This window comes from Strix uralensis, chromosome 12 (assembly GCF_047716275.1).
Source record: "Strix uralensis isolate ZFMK-TIS-50842 chromosome 12, bStrUra1, whole genome shotgun sequence".
NCBI classification, from domain to species: domain Eukaryota; kingdom Metazoa; phylum Chordata; class Aves; order Strigiformes; family Strigidae; genus Strix; species Strix uralensis.
In genome coordinates, this window is record NC_133983.1 from 22,041,873 (window position 1) to 22,059,506 (window position 17,634).

General features: G+C 43.9%; 1 protein-coding gene and 1 long non-coding RNA gene across 3 annotated transcripts; both read left to right on the forward strand.

The window, feature by feature from the left end:
* Positions 1-103: 103 nt before the first annotated feature.
* On the forward strand, positions 104-17,634 carry MTHFSD (methenyltetrahydrofolate synthetase domain containing). Of its 2 annotated transcripts, none has more exons than XM_074881781.1 (8): positions 104-171; positions 397-500; positions 2,239-2,352; positions 2,945-3,058; positions 5,139-5,229; positions 6,100-6,212; positions 6,422-6,547; positions 14,593-17,634. In XM_074881781.1, exons 1-8 carry the CDS (start codon positions 144-146, stop codon positions 15,106-15,108), a joined length of 1,206 nt encoding a protein of 401 aa, XP_074737882.1. In that variant the 5' UTR covers positions 104-143; the 3' UTR covers positions 15,109-17,634. The 2 variants fall into 2 exon arrangements, with proteins under 2 accessions (XP_074737882.1, XP_074737883.1); XM_074881782.1 differs by lacking the exon at positions 2,239-2,352 and adding an exon at positions 2,079-2,192 and having other exon boundaries at positions 135-171.
* LOC141948743 (uncharacterized) lies at positions 6,805-13,268 on the forward strand. The gene is made up of 3 exons (XR_012630542.1): positions 6,805-7,036; positions 8,564-8,586; positions 13,167-13,268. It is a non-coding gene; the product is annotated as an uncharacterized LOC141948743 (long non-coding RNA).

Genomic DNA, 17,634 nt, shown 5'->3' on the forward strand with positions numbered 1-17,634 from the left:
ATTCCCATCCACCCTCCCTTTTCCCTTCGCCTTCGAGGCTTTTTGACCGCTCCGCACCGCCGTAGACGCGCGCGCGCGGGAGAGGGAGGGGCGGGGCTAATGCGGAGGCTCCGCCCCTCGCCTCCGCCGCCGGTCGCGCCGCCATGGAGGGGGGCGTGCGGCTGCGCGCGGGTGAGGGGGGGTGCGCGCGCGGAGGGGCGGGACGGCGGGTTACGTTACGTTACGTTACGTTACGTCACGGCGCGGCGCGGGGGGAGCGCGAGCGCGGCCGTTGAGGGGCGATCGTTGGTCTGAGGGAGCGGAGCGGTGGGGGGGGATGGAGGGCCCGGCCCGGCGGCGGTCGAAGCGCTCCCCCGTGAGGCGCCCGGCCGTGCCCTCAGCTCTGCCCTCCTCCAGGTGCCTCCAAGGGGGACGTCCGGGAGAAGGTGTGGGACTACCTGGAGGCCAGCGGCCTGGCCGATTTCCCGCGGCCCGTGCACCGCCGCATCCCCAACTTCAAGGTACGGCGACCCGCCAGCGGGTCTGCGCCGCTTCCTTCTTCCCCCGCCAGGCCTCGGGCTCCCCCACCTCTCCCCGCCCTTCCCTGCCTGCTCCCTGCCTGTCGCTGCAGCCCCCAACCAGGCAGCTGTGAGCCGCACTTCCCCGCGGTCCACGGCGTTGATGAGTGACCACAGAGCGCGGCAGAGCTCTGAAAAACGTCACGATGCAAACAGCACGTGTATATAATCTCTAGCAAGTAAAGAAGTGCAGGTAACTGTACCCGACGAGATGTGGCAGGTGCGTGCTGCGTTCTATCAGTGAACACAAAAACACCTTGTGAAGGCGATAAAAATATTTGTGGATGGGGAGACTGAGGCATTCAGAACTGGATTTCACTCCCCAGGGCCTTCAGCAGGTCCGTTCAGCTGAGGTCACCCATCTTACAGGGCCTAGCCTAGGAACATACAGTGTGTTGATAAAACATGAGTGGTGGCCAAGTTATCACTGGGTGAAGGCCTCAAGTTGCGCCAGGGAAGGTTTAGACTGGATATTAGGAAGTATTTCTTTACAGAACGGGTAGTTAGGTGTTGGAATGGGCTGCCCAGGGAGGTGGTGGAGTCCCCATCCCTGGAGGTGTTCAAGAGGCAGGTTGACAGAGCACTTAAGGATATGGTGTAGTTGGGAACTGTCAGTGCTAGATTGACGGTTGGACTAGATGATCTTCGAGGTCCCTTCCAACCTAGATGATTCTGTGATTCTGTAAAGCGTTGCTGGGCTGCGGTGGAGAGAACTTTTCCTCCTGCTCTGGCTTCATTGTGTCACTAGTTTGATGGGTGGGAGGAAGAAATAAAACTTCAAAGTATTCAGTTACTCAGGGCACCACTTTACCGTCTGCCTGTTCTAATCCAAGCTCAAGGTGTGCAGCCACGTATCTGCTGAAGAAATGATGATGAAAATAGCATTGTGGGGATGTGTGCTGGGTGTTTTAGCCCATGAGCAGCATTAGGAGATTGGCTCTGCTTTTGCTCAAGGGACTGGCAGAAATATTCAGCCTTAGTTTGGCGCTGAGGTAAAATAGGTGCAGAAGCACGTGGAGGAAGCCTGAGGCTTTATCATGCCCTTAGGGGGATATGAGAGCTGAAATTAAAAGGGGAGTGTGTGCTCTGCTAAGCTTGAGCACCTCACTTAAGAAGTGAATCTTCTGAGTTCAGTGTAGTCTCTCTAAAGAGAGAGCCTTGTCCAGAAAGTCTTCACCTAAAAGAATCTGTGACTATAGCTTGTGTTTAAAGGAATCTCTTTGTATTCATCACTAAAAAGTGAAGTTGATCTCTGGCTTTCAGTGAGGTGAGAATGAGGCTGAAGTCAGGCAAAGTGAGTGTACCTGGATCCCCTCTTTTTCTGAGGCCTGCAAGGTATTAATCAAGCGCTCAGCATCCTTTAGTATGTGCAGGTTTCTCATAGAGAACATCACAAAATTAGCAGTATGTCCCTCATATTTGAAATCTGGGGAAATCAGCCTCTCTGTAGGATGAGAGAGTGTAAATTTCCCTTCTCTGCTGTGAACTCCTTGGTGATGCACTGATATCTTATGAAAACAGGGGGCCTCCCACGCTGCGACAAGGCTTCTGGGTTTACAGGAGTTCAAAGCTGCCAATACTGTAAAAATAAATCCCGATGCTCCCCAGAAGAACGCTCGCTTTCTAACACTGGAAGTAAGTGAACGTATTCTCTTCTCTCTTGATTCCTTTCTTCACGCAGGGGTCTCGCCAGGCTTGCTGCTCTATTAAAGAGCTGGATGTGTTCAACAGAGCACATGAGGTTAAAGTGGATCCTGACAAACCTCTAGAAGGTGTTCGGCTGGCTGTGCTGCAGGTAACGCACCTTTGTACCCCTGAGGAGAAGAGTGGGACAGCAGAGCAGCGCTCGGCAGCAGCTCATGGTCGACACCTGCCATGTCTCTGGCAGGAGATTTACAGGTCCTAACCCTCGAGAGGTTGTTCATGTAATGTAAGGATGTCTTTGCCTTTTTGGCAAATGGTGAAGGTGCAGGTAGGGTTTGGGGAAATTAATGTGTTTCTGCAGAGCAATAGCTGTTTCACCATCATTCTATTCTTATTCCCCGAAACATGTAGCCTTGCCTCAATTTGCCTTGTGTTTATCACAAGGTGAATGTGTGACAGACTTACCTCAACCCAATGCGTGTTCACTGGCTTATATGAGTAGCTCATTTGTGGACACGCCCTTCAGATCAATAGGTATGTCTTGCCATCTATTTCTTAAATAAAATCTCATCTAGAATTTTGCTGTACTGAAGGGGCTTCATCTACAAGCGCTACACAACAGTGTGAACTGCTCTGTAGCAAGTAAGATGATTGACCACGTGAAGGCTTACGGGACGGTAAAAATATTTCTTTAGTGCATAATGAGCCCACCTCCTAATGTGATAACTTCTTTTGTTACACAGGCAAGGAAGACTTTGTTGGTTCCCACACCGCGTCTGAGAACTGGGCTGTTCAATAAGATTGTTCCGCCTTCAGGTGCAACTAAGGAGATCCTGCGAATATGTGCCACGTCTCAAGTAGGAATGAAAAACGGGAAGGGTCTGAATTAACTTGTGAAGAGTGTTGAGTTATGATAGTCCAACGAGAAGTTGGAAAACCAGATGCTACCTGAAATACTGTTCTACTAGTATGTTATTCCTGGGTTTGTGTACACATCCCCCATTAATATTTTTTTTTGTTGGTACTTAAATCATGAGGAAATGTAGTCTTTTTGCTATATTTTATTATCAGAATGGTATCGATATTTTGTGAATGCTTTTTGGAACATTCTCAGCGACTTTCATAGGTGACTTAGAATTAGTAGTCCTGTATTCTGCAGTTTTGAGCTAGTGAACCCTATAAGGAATACTTCAGCGTTTACAGTTTTCACCTAATCTGGTTGGTAAAATACTAGACGTTACTAAATAGGAGAGATCAGTTCTTTTAGAATCCTAAATCTAAAGAAACATTAATTCTGTCATTTGTGTCAACCGAGGTACAAAAGTGTGTTAACAGTTTTCTTTTGAAGTGTGGTATGTTGCTGCCCTCTGGTGTTAAAATACCATACTGTACAGCTAAAGTCGTTTGGCAGAGAAACTTGTGTTATTTTATATGCATCTTTATTTGATAGAAAAACGTAACTGGTACAAAATGAATAGGCCAGCTATATAGGTTTTATTTTGTTCTTTAGCTCCTGCTAAAGGCAATAAAGTTCTACAGTAATCCTGTATACAACTGAGGGTTGTAAATGGATGGTAATTAGTAGCGACTTTCTTTGTTGGAAGTTCTATTAAAGTCATTAACTAATTAAGCTTTTCAGGGTTGAAGAGCACTTTTGAAAGAGACCTTTCTCTTGACCTGCTTCGCGCCTCATATCTGATCTGTGATCTTACCACCATGTGTCTGGTTTTTCTCTCAACCAGGGTACTAATGAATAAATGCTATTAGCAGTTTATATTTACAAAGCACTGTGCAAACAGTTCTTAGCACACTCCTGTGAAGTGGATAATGAGCGTTATTACTGATAGTCAGCGGAAAATTACTGATCTTTTTGGTTTTGTGCTCTACACAGAAAATGATTGCCTCTTTATTGTGAGGACCAACTTAGCACAAAGTTGTGCTGGTGTGAGGAGGATTTACATTACGCTGTACACATATATTAAGAGTGAATAAATCACAAGATATCTTTTAAAAAGTTCTAAATCTGATATTTGAAAACCTAAGTAAGCACCATTTTTAATTTCTGCAGGTCTGGGCAGAATTTTGTTGGCATGTGTTCTTTAGAGAGGAGCCTGAAGAGGGCTGGGTGGGGAAAAGCAGGGAGAGAGGAGGAGAAAAAAAGGATGACAGGGCAATGTAAGGTTTTTCTTTCCACTTGTCAGGAATGGTGTGTTCTTCTGTTCATTAGCATCTTAGATAGAAGGTTTTGGTAAAGATAGCCGTGGCACATCCTGAATGATGATCACCCAGGAAAGTGTTGAGGAATGCGGTCTCGGGGAACATGTAGGCAGCTTTGGAAGGTGCTTTTAAAGCTGCAGGTGTGGAGAAACTGCCAGTGCGGTGGATGCAGTGTGAAATGGAGAGTGATCCAGCTCCTGTGCCTGGTTGTGCTTCAGTAAAGCATTTTAGGTGACTTCAGGAAAGCAGCTTAACATCTTTATGCTGTAGCTGTGTCTAAATTAACTTTGTGATTTGCACGTGAGAATTAATTTAAGAATTTGTAGTGCTCTGATATTCCTCATGGGCATGAAGTTGCATATTACAACTTTAAGTTAGTAGGGTAGGAAGTGTCATTTGCCCTCATTTTTAGAAATAAATGTTCAATAAAGGGTTTCAAAGTATGAGGTTTTGATCCTAAATAAGTAACCTTGCTTAAAAAAGTGCCCACCTCCTTTAGCTCTTCTTGAAGTGTGCCAAAATTCTTGTCACTGTAGTAGGGAATCTATTCTAGGATTCCCTTGAGGATAACTTTCCAGACATGTACAGCTTGGCTATACATGGAAGAAACACTTTGAAATGTGGGGAGTTACTTGGTTTTATCAAAATATTCTGAATTTCTGCCTCACTGGTTGGAAGACTGTGCATTCTGCAAACCTACAATTATGCTTTTTCTTGCAGGGTATAAAAGAATACAGTGTGCCTGTAGGTCTTGATGGGAAAGCACGAGTGGACTTGGTTGTTGTAGGATCAGTGGCTGTCTCTGAAAAAGGTAAGATAAAGCCTTGTAAGCTTTTCAGGAGGAGGGTCCCAAGTCACGATTCACAGTGTCAGTAGGCTACACTGCGTGTTCCTTTTGGCAGACCTGAACCTATCTCTGGAACTGAATTACGGTCTTGAGTTCCGTCTCTTCTGTGTGACAAGTCACTGATCCCGCTCCAACCAGGAGGAATCAATGCCTGCTTTACAACAATGCCAGCAGGACTTAGTGGACACACAGCAGTGTGGTTTAGAGCATGCGGGCCGGTGTTTTGGCCTTCAGTAGAACTATTCAGACAAATTTTTTTTTTTTTTTTTTAAAGAATCAAAGAGGGCTCCCTGTTCAGAGGATCTGCTCTGCTCTCACAGGGTGTGTGAAAGGACATGTGTTCCAGCTGCTGATTCAGTATCTATTTGGGGATCAGATTTTGCGTTTTCTAGTATTTTGAACACTTGCTGGTGGTGAAAAATTCTCCCCTGACTTTATCCATTGTCTAAAAATTACATGCTTTTTGTATGTGACCCAGACTCCTCTTCACCCACGTGAAGTTAACCTATGTTTGACATGAAGAGAGGGTTCTAATTTCAGTGGGTAAATAGGCTTCTGTGTTAATTGAATTGGACTAAATTTGGTTTATTCTCAATGGGAGGCTCCTGGGATCCTTTAGGAGTTCACTGAAACTAATGTATTATTTAAATTTCAGTGCTGATTACAAGGAAAGTTGCATTCTGTGAGAGATGCTGATCTGAATTTTTCCCAAGTTCTGAGCTTGGTTTATCTGTTGCAGACAGCTTAGTTTGACTGCATGCTTTTAACAGTTACCAGCCTTTCCACTCTGCTGTTTCTGCGTTTACTGTCACTGTTTACTTTTATGTATTTTAGGCTGGAGAATTGGAAAAGGGGAAGGTTATGCAGACATGGAATATGCAATGATGGTGTCAATGGGTGCAGTGCAGGAGGATACACCTGTAGTTACTATTGTGCATGACTGTCAGGCAAGTGAAAACATCCGCTCCCGAGTGACGAGTCAGAACTGTGTGCTGCTGAGTGGTGTGTCTGAAGAAGAGACTTGGCCTGATGTTGGAGTGGCATCTTTGTTTCCACTGTCATTGACAGATTTTCCTATGTTGTGAGATGTCAGGAATGGTGCACAATTTTAGTGAATTTGGTTTTAACTACTTATCACATCGCTCGTTCCTTGTAGGTGGTTGACATAGCAGAAGAGCTTCTTGATGATCATGATTTAACCGTGGATTATATACTCACTCCAACGAGAACTATCAAGACTAACTGCAAACGACCGAAACCTCAAGAAATAATATGGCATAAGGCAAGTTACCTCTGCTAAAAGTGGCTTACTGGTACTGACATTCTGTTGTTAAGTCCCCCATTTTTACATATAAACACATTTGTTGTATTAGAAACACTTGGAAAATGAGCAAATGTGTTTGTCAGATGAATGAAACAATGGCATCTGTGTTCAGCACTTTTTAAGTGGTAATGGTGAGGAGGAGAACTACGTTACTGAAGCTGAGGTTGCTGTATCAAATGAATTATAGGGTGAGAGTCCCTGGAAACATCGTTCGTGGATTTTTAAGGTAGACATCATGTCTTGTAGTCGTTTGCTGTATTATAATAGTCTATATAAGCTGAGGGGCTTCTTCACCTTATGTGCTTTATTCCTCAGTGCTCATTGAAATTGGCTCTGTTCATTTTCTGGAGATGGTACCACAGAGAGAAGTTCATGGCCTTAGGCCGTGGGGAATGGGTGGAATATGTGCTGCTGTGGTGGTGAAAGGAAAACGTGACCTAGTGGCTGGTATGTTGCTGTTTACCTAGTGGCTGTATGGGATTAACTTTCAAAGGATAGCTGAATTTGTCTGGAGCTTGTTTTCAGGTGGAGGAATAGCGACTTTATACTGCTTAAAATCGTGAATCATTATTGACAAATATTGTTTTATGGGTTTGGCTCACCACCTCCCCAGGATTGTCAGAAACTTTAGCAGCTTCACAAATGGTTTCAGAAAAGCATTTAGTGAATTGTTTTACTGGAAGTTCATGCTGGGAAAACTTTTTCTTTGTCATTAGATTTTCATTCCTAAAATCATCCAGTTAGGGAGCAGACGTCATCTTGCATGACTGAGTAACAGTAGGAACACTGAAATGAGGAATAGTACACCCATGTCTTGCAGAAACCGCTGAGGAATTATTAGTGAATGCTTCTAGGGAAATCAAGAGTTGTTTGTTAAGCACTTGCCAACTAGCAAAAAGAGTTAAATTTGTTAAGGTAATGTATCTACAACAAACAATTCTAGCCAGTACTATTTTTATTCCTATGCTGGGAGAGTATTTTACCCTGCCTGTGGTTGAGGATTTGAGGTTATAAATAAATAAATAAAAGCTCTGTCTGTACTAGTGCATTTTTTCCATTGAATTATTTTTGAATCATAATTTTTTTAGGATATTATTGAATGTAATTGTTTTGAAGGCCTACCCCTTGTGCTCCATCCATCTTGCCAACATACTTTTGATCATAGTCTGTCTGTCTTAGTGTCAGACTTCAGTCTCATAAGTGGCCTTGCTAAGACTTTTTTTCTTCTGTCTCATTCCCTTTAGCAGCGACATTTTTCAAAGGTCTGGGGAACACAGTCTCTTGCAGGGGCTGTTGACTTTTTTGTGAAACCTTTGCCACTCATGAAAAGTCAGTCAGTCCTAAGTGACATATCAAATTTGATCTTACCTTTGTGTTTCTTTGCTTCTCAGAGGAAAAAAAAAAAATCAAGATCAGTATTATAATATATGCCTTATAAACTAATGAAGTACCTGCCACAGCTCTGCATTAGTGGTGGTGTCTGAAAAATACAACACTCGCTGAATTTTCTACAGCTTTCACTGAGAGTGGAGCACATTACACGATTGAGCCTTTATTTGAATGTTTAAATGTTGATTTAACACCTAAAACTGCTTTTGGCTGTTCTTCAGATCATGTGTTGATTAGATAAGAATATTGGAGGGTACTAGCCAGAGCAGGGGTAATCATTACATTTCTGCTTTGGGAGGAGAACAAAGTGTTGTGTCTATATAAAGAAGAAAGAAACGAGCATTATTCTTTCACAGGGAGCTGAACGACTTGTATAAGTTTTGTTTGTGGTTGTGGTGGTAACTGTATGATCAACTCCTGCACAGAGGGTCTTGGAGGTGGGAGGTCCAGTTAATCGACAGGGTGTTAAAAATGCAGGATTTGATACGGGTTATTTAAGTTGTTTGTCCTTTGACTTTTCCTGGCTGCTTCTACATCCTTTTCTCCTTGAAATCCTGGATTTACTGGTGCATTCCTGTTCCTCAGAGCAAAACTAAATGAACCAAGAGGTAGTGAGTAAATAAATAACCCACTTCTAACTATGGTGTTTTGTCAACACAAAGTAGCTTAACTCTGTTGTTTAGATGTGTGATGTGTAAAATACATTGCAAAAACGTTCATCCTTCAGGAACATGGCTGGATCAAGCCAAGACAATGATTTAAGAGCTTAAATTAAAGGTGTTTGCAAACACAGGATTACAGCTAAGCATTGTTGTAAAGGATGTGCTTTCCTGAAGCTGTTAGGATAAATAGCCATTAATACATACGCTGTTTTCAGCTCAAAAGGGGTAAGAAGGTACTTATGCAGCAAACAAAATCCATGTCTCCGGGCTTGATTTCTGTGCTCAAAGAGGTACTGCATTTTCTTGGCATGGTTTTCTTATGTGCTATGTAGGAAGGGAGTAGATATGGGGATGGGGTAAATACTTGTTCCTCTGTGAGTAAATGAGTCACTTCTTGGGGTAATTGGCATGACTTGCCCTCAGTTGCCTTCTTTCAGTCTTCAGTGCAGAATTTCCAGCTGAGCTATTTCTTGCTGTCGAGGTTTTCCAAACAGGAATATGTGAATTACTTGCTGTGATTTTAGTCACAGAAATGCTGATTTAAAGAATTCCAAGGAAGTCTAAGAGCTACAATATTATCAATACCAAAGAAGCATTATCAGTATCGGTGCTGGGCACTCTAGAAACACTTCTAAATACAAAGTCAGTACGGGAGTGTGCATAGGGGTAAGTTTTCTGCATCCGAGTTCAGGGGTTTGAGAAATCAGTGTGTGCTCTTGGAGGACAGCAAGAGCTGCTAAGAGCTGAGCACTCTGGAAAACTTTATTTGGATGCCAGTGGAGAATTATTTGGCTTCATCTGTCTTGAAAATCTAACCCATTGTTTCTGGGAACTCTAAATTCATGAAACGACTTACTTTCTCATTTAGTATTTTGTATGGGTAGCAGTGATCTTTATCTGTGACACTGTCTATTATATTTGTCACAATTATGAAGTTATTTGCGCTGTACTTATTTTAAATTGAAACTGTACAGACCAATTAAAATATTTGGGGTCATGAAGAGGGAAATGAGAGTAGTTGGTGGAAAAATCACTATATTCTAGCAAGCATTTCCTTCTGGTTTTTAAATCATTCTTTTGCTGAGAATTTTATAGAAGTAGGAAAAGACTTTTCCCGAAATTAAATGAGCTGGGGAGAATCCCTGGGTCTGATGTTGAAAGAGTTTAGTATGCAGTGGCAGAGATGGAAACTATCTGACAACAAACAGCTTTTGATTCGGGTCTGTGATAGACTATTTGGAAAGTTTTAAAGCTCAGAAAATTCACACATTCAAGCTGGCAAAACCTTTAGCAGGGACACAGTGTTGCTATCAGAAGAAAATTGCCATTATTTTAGCCAAGGTTTGGTCATGTTTTGTTTTTTGGAGGGATAGCATGAGCAGGGCATGCTTCCACGCATGGTTAAACGTCTCAACACCTTTGCAAATCTGACCCTTGCTGCGGAGTCCATGGAATCAGTTTTTGCTTGTGAATTCCAAATGTGGGTTGCATAAGTTTCTCCTGAGGGACACTAGCAGACTTCATGGGCTGCCAGCTCCCAGAAATATGCCCTCGGATTGCGTGCACATATTTGGACATTTTGTACAAATGAATGATAAAGCGTTGGACTGTGCTGGCCCGTCCTAGCTGTCTTGGCTTTGTCTGTGCTTTAAACCCCTGTGAGCTCAGTGCTCCTTGAAACAAGCAATTGATGAAGGAGACAACATGAAAAGTGGGCTCTGCCCTGGAGGCCTTTAGGAACAGTCTGGGGTCAGAGACCCCTCAGGATTGGCAACGGTGACTCTTTCAAACACCTTCTGCCTACCAGCCTCAATACTTGGAAGGGCTATTGGACTCACTGTAGTAAAGACTGTTTGGTCTTGTTCGCAGCCTTCCAGGGCAGGGCAGCAGCATCTGTCTCCATCTTGAGCCACATTAGTCGGTGTGTGCAGAAGGGTAGCTACATGGAGTAGAATTAAATAGCAGCCCTAGCATGCTCTCCAACCTATAGCTGTCCTTCCCTCATCTGCCGTACATCAGAACCGCGCCGCCTCTGCTGCCAGGGAAATCAAAGTGGTGTTTGGCTTGGCCTGCACTGTATCAGGGGTCAGCATTACTCATTCTGTCAGAGGACAAACACATCTTTCATTTTCCCCAACTAAATATTGAAAGTGGCTACATTCACTGTTCTGGAATAACAGCGGTTGAAGAGAGCCCTGATGTTCCAGCAGAGATGTTGCAGAAGTCCATCTGCCACTGCGTTGTTTTGGGACCAAACCAGGTGTCATGAGAGTGGATGCTCGGGGTTAAGTGCTGGGAGATTTGTATTGGCACTCGGCATCCAAGACTCTGTTTTCTTCAGGTTTCAGTCAGAAAGGGGCCACATTTCCCTTCTCAGCTCCTTTCCCATAGCCCGGTAATTGTGTGCCAGAAGAATTCATCTACCCTGCTGTCCTCTTTCCCCAAGGCTCTCCCAGCTATGGCAGGGAGTAGGCAGGATTGTTAAATGATTAATTGCCTTTGGTGGAGTTATTTTTAACCTGAATCACTTCAGTTACTGAGTTTATAGCACAGACCCACAAGCGCTTCTGTTGGCCAACCCCAGAGGGCTGAAGTATGGAACTGGCCTGGGAATTGGTGGTCAAGGGATAATAGGAAACTTCTTCAGCTGGCTTCACTGCCAAAGCCAATCATTTAGCGAAATCCCAACACTCAATACAAAGTTTACAAACATCAATAAATGGTTTGGCCTTGACTTTATAAAGATGAGGGGAGCAAGGGAAGAAGCTTCCACCGCTGGGTTTGCCCAGGTCTGCATAACTGGATCAACCAGACTGGGGGTAGAACCCAAGGCTTAGCCTAAAGCAGTAGGCAAAGCTAGGGAGGAGGGACCAGCCGGCACAGGACCAAGAAACGTGCAGCTTGTTTGAAAGAGAGGAGGAATATCTTTGGCCTCTCTCCACATGGAAATAAATCACTGCAATCCTCCGCAGCTCACAAGACAAAAGAAACTTTTTGCATGATCGTAATTAGCAACACATTGTACTACCACAGAGTTCTTTTGTTTGCTGTTTTGCAACAGGGCAGAGCAAGCTTTTTCCTCTCCTCTGCCACCCGCTGCCCCCTTTGCCCTTTTGGCTCTCACCCCCCGCACCCCAAAAAAGGTAGTGAATTGGTTTGTTGAATTGAAACTGAAATCCCAAACTCAGTTTCCGCCATTCTTTGACATAAAAGTGGGGAAAAATAAGGAAGATCTTGGAAGGTTTGGCCCAGCTGAAAGATTCTCCTAGACCCCAGGGAAAACAGCCCTTAAGGTAAATCCTCTGCCTCTCTTTTGTGGCAGAAAGTTGTCAGTTGACGGTGTCAGAACTTGTCTAATGTAGGTTTTTTATGGAATGTTGTCTATTACCAGAAAATCCCAAGTGCCAAGCCAACTGCCTTTGTTGCTTTGGTAGTGTAAAGGCTATTTACAGTTATATCTGCACAGGGCTGAATTTAAGGTAATGACAGGTTCACTTCAGGGTGGTGTTTGATCAGAGCTTCAGCTTTTACAGAAAGCAGCAGTTCATAGCCCTTATAAAGCCATATATGCTGTTGTAACTGCATCTTCCTGAGTTTGCAGGGAGCCTGAAACAGGAGCTCCAAGAGCTCCAGCCAGGTGCCAAAAACTCCTGGTCACTCTAGTGAGAGGAGAGGCCATGTTGAAGCCTGGCCAGTTGAAGTCTCTTAGAGAGTATGCTGGTCCCTGGATTATCTAAATCCTCTCCTTGGTTTGGCCTTGAAAGACTGGGAGTTCCAGAGATTATGCTCTCAGTGCCCATCTCTTTCATTCCTTTAATCTACAAAGTGGTGAGGCTTTTCCCTTGGTAGCACTGATCTTTCTAACTAAACACCCAGTCTATGCCCTGTGAACTGAGTTTAATTTCAGGGTGAAAGGAACTGTACGTACACTTGGTAAGAGGTTGAAGTTGTGCTTTGGGCTCAGGAGTGATTAGTTGCATGAGAATAGAAAAATGTTTTTCCTGTTTGGTTTAATTAGCATAGAGCTTACATTTCACATAGAAATTTGACAGAGGACAACAAATGTTCCTAATTGTTGGCCAGTAAAAACAAAGTAAGATGGCTTCAGCCATTGGTTTGATGTTGTATCGCCCAGGGAAGGGGAGTTTGCTGTCAAACACAGCAGTCTGAATTCTTGGCTGAGAAAAACAAATCAGTCCAAGAATCCACAGAGCAATAACTCTTCAAAATCTGAAAATGGCATGTACCTTTCAGAGTGCGGAGGCTCCCAGAGCCCCAGAGGAAGTCCTTGCTTCTCTGTACTGGCTGCCAGATCAGGTCAGCGTTATTCAGAAATTGTTCTGAGTCATAAAGTTTGCTTGTTTAAAGGGCCTGATCCCAAACACCTTGACTCTGGGTCTGCAGTTTAGCAGAATGGAGGTGGCCTCCACCCATACTGGTGTAGTCCTATTCTGCTGTTTAATATTGTATTAACAAGACAGAGCTAGGACAGGCTTTATGTAAGTTACATTTTTGTTTGGTTTCAGCCTGAAATAAAACTTGTTTGCTCCTCAGAAGAGGAGCCTTGAGAATATTGAAGAGACTTCTGTTGACTGGCTTTCCCATTACCTAAACCTGACATTGCCCCCACCCTGTCTTCGATTTTACTCGAGTCACTTCAGAGCTGGGCTACTCTCCCTAGAGATCTGTACATTTTCAACTTGATGTGGTGCAGCCAGATCCAAACTCACTCTGACTGTAATTGCAGGACCAGGAATCCACGGGCCCTGAGGTGAGCGAGATCTGAGCTGGGAGATGTGCAGGCACGTTCTAGCCAGGGTATGCTGGTGCTAGTCCAGCGCAGCCTGCTCAGAAGTAGTGGCTCATAAGCTTGGGTGCAGAACCCTGCTAGAGTGGCTCGCTCACACTGTGTGGGCTACTAGCTTGGGTCTCTGCTAGCTCAGGCATCGCTTCCCTAGGCTCTGTTTTGCTCCCTAAATTTAAGAATTGGATCTTGTGTTGATGGATGTTCTGCTTGTCCAGCAGCCAAGTACGAATTATTCCTCCTTCCAACTGCAGTCTGCAAGCCAAGAACTAGACCACATGAGCTGGGGAACCACTGCGTTTCCTGCCAGCCACTGAGTGCAGCCTGGGGCATCTCATGCCTGAGATGGATAGGGTTCAGCTGTTGAGAGGAAGAGCCCTTCCAGAAAAGCTGCTTGTGAACCGGGGGTGGATGGAAGGGAAAGAGGGTTCACAGTTTTGAAGTAGAGTGTCCGGGTGCTCTTCCGTTCTGTGTACCAACCCAGCAGACTGATGTGGGATCTGATGAGTAGCTGCGGGTGGTGTGTGAGGTCGGATGACAAGAGGGAGGCTGCGGTGATGTGCCACAACCAGAGAACGTGCCTCCAGCTGGGCCCACACCCAGAGGAGCCCCGCTACAAGGCACGCTCCTCAGCTGCAAGCTTAACACCATCGTCCCTCCCCATTGTGCGACCCAGCCTACGGGATATCCTGTTCTGGGGCAAAAGAGCGCAAGGAGGTCTGCAGAATGGAAGTGCCTGATGGTCTGATGAACTGTAGGCATGTAAGATCCTGCCAGAGCAGGAGCACAGGCCCTCGGTCAAAGCAAATATTAAGGGATAACAATGCGAATGCAAATCTGAAAGCACTCTGATAAATAAATGTCAAAATCGAATAGTTCTGAGTTTGGTTTTGATTTTCCTGCTGGATCTACATTGTGCTGCTTGCTTAAAGAGTAACTAATGTTTATTTTTATCCTGCAGTGTGTATTTAGGGAGCAACTTCAGAATCAGGCCAGCAATTAGTAACATTTTGAATGCTCTGGCACTCTGAATGGTAGCAATATAATAAGGTTCCTCTCTTTTTATGGCACAGATGGATCCTGATGGTTGTCGTCTTTTTTTGGAAAGCGAGAAATCTCTTAATTGTATCTGTCTTCCTCCTTTTTAGGTCAGCTATGAGATGCTGGGAAAAATCCCCATCCTAAAGAGTCTTCGATACAGAGAGAGGCAGACTGGCAAGGATGTTACCCTCCAAGATGAACATTCAGACTTGGCAAATGCCAACACACCAGCAGCGTTAAATGAGAAGGCGATGGCTGAAAATACAAGACCGCAGGCTGCTACGGGCTCAGCTCAAATAGGACAACATTATGTTGAAAGTGATTCTTTAAGTCCCAGATTAGAGGGATCTGGCATGATTACTACTGTGTATGTGGGGAACATATCTCCCAGCGTAAGAGTGAGCGAGCTGAAATGTGCTTTAAGGGAATTCCATGCAACTCCTTTACGACTGAATTGGCAAGGAGCACAGCACAGGGCTTTTCTCGATTACAAGGATAAAGCAACCGCAGAGAGTGCTGTATCCTCTTTGAAAGGCTTGAGCCTCGGGGGTAATACTTTGCGAGTTGAGCTGGCCAAGAATCAGAGAAACAAAGGGCAAGTAGAAATCAATAGTCAGAAGTGAATATGAATAGAGGGGGGGGAAAAATAGTCATGTTTTCATCGTTTTGTGAGAAAGCGACCTAAGTTTTCAAGGATATTAGTATATCTTCTGATTCCTGCAGGCTAAACAACACAGTGCAAAGCCAACTTTTCAAAGAAATGAGGCATACACGTCACAGCTGACTTGCCTGCCTCCTTCCTGCACATGTACATGCAAAGTGTGTTTGTCAAGACAGATGTCAAGAGAGGCCCTTTCTCTAAACGGTTATCCACAAGTCCCCACACTCTGTCTATTTGTTTTTCATTGGCCGTGGGTTGATTTGCTGTTTGGTGTTTGTTAGGCCTGGATCACAAACCTGCCCCTTGGTAGCTGTGTGCAGCCACATGTAGCGAGGTGGTTATGTTCTGTCATCTAGAGGTTGTACCTGCAAATTTGTACTCGTGATCTTAAAAGCCAGCTGGAGAAAATCTGTCTTAAGGGTTACAATTCTGTTTACTGAAAAATGGGGTTTGCCCAGTGAGAGTTTTCAGCATATTTTTCATAAAAATGGCTGGGGGGGAGAGGTTGCCCTTTTTGTGCTCTTGAAGAACGGCTGTGGAAACACTGGCTCAGCTGCTGAGTTCTAGTAATAGCTATTAACATCAGGTGGAAGAGATGGTAGCCCCTTTCTCAGCTTTGTTTTGGTAACTCAGCCCTTTGTAAACCTTACCTTTCTTTTTTCAGTCTGGCAGAGGAAAGTGAAGACCAGTTTTCTCCTCTGCTTTTCCCCAAAACACTTCAGGTGCCTTTTTCACAGATGGAGATAATCATAAAATAGATGTTTTTCCTGATTGTCTTGTCTCTTATAATTCGGTGTGATTCCATTGCCTCTGTGAAATTACATTACTATTAATCACTGTAGTGGAAATGAAAAGCAGACAGACCATGCTCAAAGCTTGTGGGTGACTGGTCTGGCATGGAGTTGTTTGAAAAGTTGCTGGAGATAGTAGCAAAGCCTGTTCCTGCTGTGCCTTTGTCACCACCAGTGTGGTCTTCCTGCACCCACAATGTCAGACAGGGATGAGGGTTAGACAGCAGCACTGGCAGTTTTTCATTGTGAAAGTGCTATCAGGCACTAGCTTGAACAGCTAGATTTGCACACACTTGAACATTCACTTACAGTGTAAAGGAGAATGATGATGTACTTGGTACGGCTTTTCTTACTTTCTTTTTCCTTCAGTTTCCTATTCCTGAAAAACAAGTTGAATTTTGGCTGAACCATCCTTTCTAAACAGAAGCACTTTTGCCATTGATGCTGGGCACATAGTCAAAGTAAGCATCTAAATGGATATTTTTTTTTAAGTATGAGTTGGAAACTTTTTTTAGCCAGAGGGTACTGTTAAGTATATTTTAAGCACATTATTATGCCTCAAGGGTCAGACATTTCATATAGTATAAAATAAAAAGTTCTCATCGTTATCATGTACTCAGTACAGAGGGGCTCAAGGAAAGCATTGCTTCAGCTTCTTGTAAGGTGAACAAAGGAAAGATTTCTGAAAAAAAATAGTGCTGTGCTCTAAAATGCTCTCTTTTTCTCCAGTTCAAAATTATTTTCAGTATCACTTAGCCTGAATTAAAACATAAGCACTGCAGAGTCCTCTGCGTCTTGTTTCGGTAGTTGTGCACTTCAAGGGTAAGAGTCAGGGGTTATGTTACTACTTAAACATCATGAGCTTAGAAAGAGGAGGAAAGAAAAGCAAAAAAATAATTGTGCATCACTGCCTTCCCCTTCCAAATGATGGCAAATTAAGTAACATGATCATTTGGTGTTCTTTTTGACTCGTGCAATACTGCTTGCTTTGGTGAAGATGCCCAGGTGACCTTAAAAAGCAGTTAAAAAGCAGTTTTTCTGCCAATGAAAACCTCCAGCATCTCAAACTTCCCCTGTTGTACTACAGATGGAACCAGCCTTTTCTGGTCAAATTTGTGAGAATTTCATCCTCTTCCCTTGTTTTGTTTCTTAACCTCTGAAGTTTGAGTGCAGATGCGTTTCCATGTTATGTGATAGGTAAATGTGTTAGCTTTGCTTGCTTTGCTCTCAACACCGCATGCAGTCAGCGGCTGGTTTTGTTTGGACAAACCTGCCTGGATGAATTTCTGTTTGCGGTTGTGGTTCTGTGTGTAACCCAAGGGTGAGCCATGCGAGGGTGGATCCGCGGGGGCAGATCTCTGCAGTTCTCTTCCAGCCTGTCACTTTTTCCTCTCATGTATTGTGAGGCCACATTTCACAGTACTACCTAGTATCTTGTTATTTTCCCAACAGACTATTAACCGTGCAAACCCTGCTAAGGAGAAAATATTAACTGGACAGAGGTATGTAACTGTAGTTAGGCTCAGAAGAAAAATAATTAATATAAGCTTAAACTAACACACCATTCATTATCATTTTGAATGGACTGGAATAATGATGTGATGATAGTTTCATTTCCAACTTAAGTAGTAATTTTTAATCCAGGTTGTTAATAAACGGTGAGGTCTTTTGGGCCTTGCTCTCATAAAGTCATTAAA

What these genes read in the sequence shown, in the direction of transcription:
- MTHFSD (XM_074881781.1), top strand. Translation starts at nt 144, where the DNA reads ATGGAGGGGGGCGTGCGGCTGCGCGCGG. An exon ending in GGGCGTGCGGCTGCGCGCGG is followed by an intron (nt 172 to 396) that starts GTGAGGGGGGGT and finishes GCCCTCCTCCAG; the next exon opens with GTGCCTCCAAGGGGGACGTC. An exon ending in TTCGGCTGGCTGTGCTGCAG is followed by an intron (nt 2,353 to 2,944) that starts GTAACGCACCTT and finishes TTTGTTACACAG; the next exon opens with GCAAGGAAGACTTTGTTGGT.